The sequence below is a fragment of the Temnothorax curvispinosus genome, unplaced genomic scaffold, assembly GCF_003070985.1.
Source record: "Temnothorax curvispinosus isolate PA1 unplaced genomic scaffold, ASM307098v1 QBEX01017422.1, whole genome shotgun sequence".
In the NCBI taxonomy this organism is placed as follows: Eukaryota; Metazoa; Arthropoda; class Insecta; order Hymenoptera; family Formicidae; genus Temnothorax; species Temnothorax curvispinosus.
Window position 1 is genome coordinate 1 of NW_020227202.1, and position 2,594 is coordinate 2,594.

Sequence of the window (2,594 nt, forward strand, 5' to 3'; positions counted from 1 at the left end):
ATGGCACCCTAAGTTCTTAATAATCTTACTCTCTCATTTCATGTTTTACAATAACCTGAAGAATCTCAATAATGCATTGGGTTCTACTTTTTACGGGGACATGTTTCAATCCTTCTTCTATTGCGAGCATGTACCCATCCTTTTCTTTATCTTTATTTGTTGCAATCAGTGTTGATACGGTATTCATCGCATCAGATATTTTAGTACCTGCCTCTACAAGGTGTTCGTCTAAGAGGGCATTTTTCATATTTTTTCGATTTGCGAAATCGTCCATTGGCGGCATAATTGTTCTCGTTGGCTTCATCTTTGAAATTAATGCTCTTGAAGTTGTGCTCTTGAAGTTGAAATTGTGAAGTTGTGAGCTGGAGCTACTGCAACTGGATTGTCTTGTTACAGACTCAGGAAGAGATTGAGCATCATTGTCTAGAATTTTTAAAATTTATTTATTTTAAATTTATTTATTAATTAACCCTCAGGGTACGATCTATAAAAAAGTTACGTTCCGTACGAACATGGGTTAGCCTAACCCGGCGACTTTGATTGACTGTATATCGGGCTGTAATTTATCAATTGAAACAAATTTTTTTTTCTTTGGATCGGAAATTTTCTCAAAAGTACAATGGCGTTGGTAGATTTATTACCTTATTTGTTTAAACAAAGATACATTTGAAAATGTAAACCATTCTCAAAAAATTTTCATAAAAATTCATTTTTTCTTTTAAATTGCATAACTTTATGAAAAAAAAAGATATCGACATTTTTTAAGTCGCGTTTGAAAGCTAAAAAGTTGTTCTTTGAAATGGCTGAATTCGTTTTTTGATCCATTCCAAAAAGTATATTTTTTTTTAACTATGAAAATACCCGTTTTTTTGCGATAGCGATATAACGTTACTTGCTTGATTTATCGTAATAACGCAAAAAAAAAATATCTTAAAGTAAAAATAGTTCTTTTGGATGTTGTTGATTAGTATAATATAAATAAATAACAAAAATTGCATGCACGGATACGTTATGCTGGTATGCTACAGAGCATCATTTTGAGGTTAGAATGCACAAAAGTATATAAAAAATAGTAAATTACACATACCAGAATACTCTACTGCAGCAAATACTCGAAAAACACAAATTTTTTTTGTTTGAAAAACACGGATTTTGTAACGTTCCGTACCAGCTGGGTGTAGACTACCCGAGTTTAATTTTCAAATTCGTTTATCTTACGCACCAAGCGTAGACTGACGCTGCCCCTTGGCGCTTACATAGTAGCTACCTCAAAGATTTTTCCCCCCCCGGTACGGACCCCCACCATTCACTTCCTTTAAAATGGCACTACTTTCAAAATTCGGCTCGGGTTACGCTAACCCAGATCGTACCCTGAGGGTTAATTAATTAATTTATTTATTTATTTATTTATTTATTATTTATTAATTTATTTATAAATTATTTATTTATTTATTTATAAATTTATTTATTTATTTATTTTTATTTATTTATTTATTTATTTTTATTTATTTTTACCCATCATTTGTGATTCATCGCAAGTATGATCAATTTCTGAAGAATTCCATATCTCCTGCGATATCTCTTCTTCCACAGTAGCTTCCTGCTCTTTCGATGGCTCAACTGGCTGAGAACAAGCCTGCTGGAAGCGCACTGGTTGGAATCTCGAATCTTCTGACGGTTTTCTTATGAGCAATTCTTGTGTCCTAAGAATAAAATAAAATAGTTTATAATACAACTATGATACAAAATTGAGGAGAACATACTTTCTATGATACTCTATTTGTGTGAAAAATTTCAACCCGGTATCTAAAAAATTGTAGAAGTAGATACGTGTACAAAAAATCCGTACATACAAAATCTCGAAAAATTTTTTTTTCACCATCACAAAGCTTCTTCTATGAGAAAGCAAAAAATAATTCATTGATCAATTACTTACTTTCTGTGAGCAATATGCGATGACAAGAAGAGTAGTGGTCGGTACAGGTGCCACTCCTTACTTTCGCTTCTACCTGATCCTGATGGTGCCAGTTTTCTTCTTCTTTCTTCGCGACCAAACATATCTCGAAGTGCTGACCACCGTTTCTCAATATTTTCGGCTTATATAAAAAAACACGTAAATTAGTATTGTTTTAAGATTAATATATTTGACAGAACAAGTTGATTTATATTTTAATAACATATATTTCCTACCTGACATATTCACATTATAAACTTCTTTTAATTGAAATGCAATCGTTTTCCATACATTCTTTTTTTTATTACCATTTTTATAATTAACGTCCATTTTGTCATAAACAAATTTGTGATCTCGCACAATATTAATAATGACCTCATCTATCGTAATTTCTTCCGTCATCTTGTATGTATATCGTTGTCGTAAAGTTGCCGTAAAAACATGGGACTTGACCAATTTCCGAATCGACAACAACTCCCGGTTGTCACGGTAGCCGACACGTAAAAATCAAGGTTGTGCGCATGCGCCAACAGACGACTTTGACAGACGACTAATTGTAGACGGGGTTTTCGAGCGGTTACGACATACGACTAGCGGCGTCCGACAAGTGTCTTCCGACTTGTATGTAGACCCGGCCTTA

The 2,594-nt window shown here is 33.3% G+C and overlaps 1 protein-coding gene across 1 annotated transcript; it reads right to left on the minus strand.

Annotated features, from left to right (window-relative positions):
* Positions 1 to 15: 15 nt before the first annotated feature.
* LOC112467480 lies at positions 16 to 2,584 on the minus strand. Its single transcript, XM_025036120.1, has 4 exons — positions 2,191 to 2,584; positions 1,937 to 2,096; positions 1,516 to 1,703; positions 16 to 423 (listed from the first exon to the last, which is right to left on the minus strand). Exons 1-4 carry the CDS (start codon positions 2,354 to 2,356, stop codon positions 26 to 28), a joined length of 912 nt encoding a protein of 303 aa, XP_024891888.1. The 5' UTR covers positions 2,357 to 2,584; the 3' UTR covers positions 16 to 25.
* Positions 2,585 to 2,594: the final 10 nt, after the last annotated feature.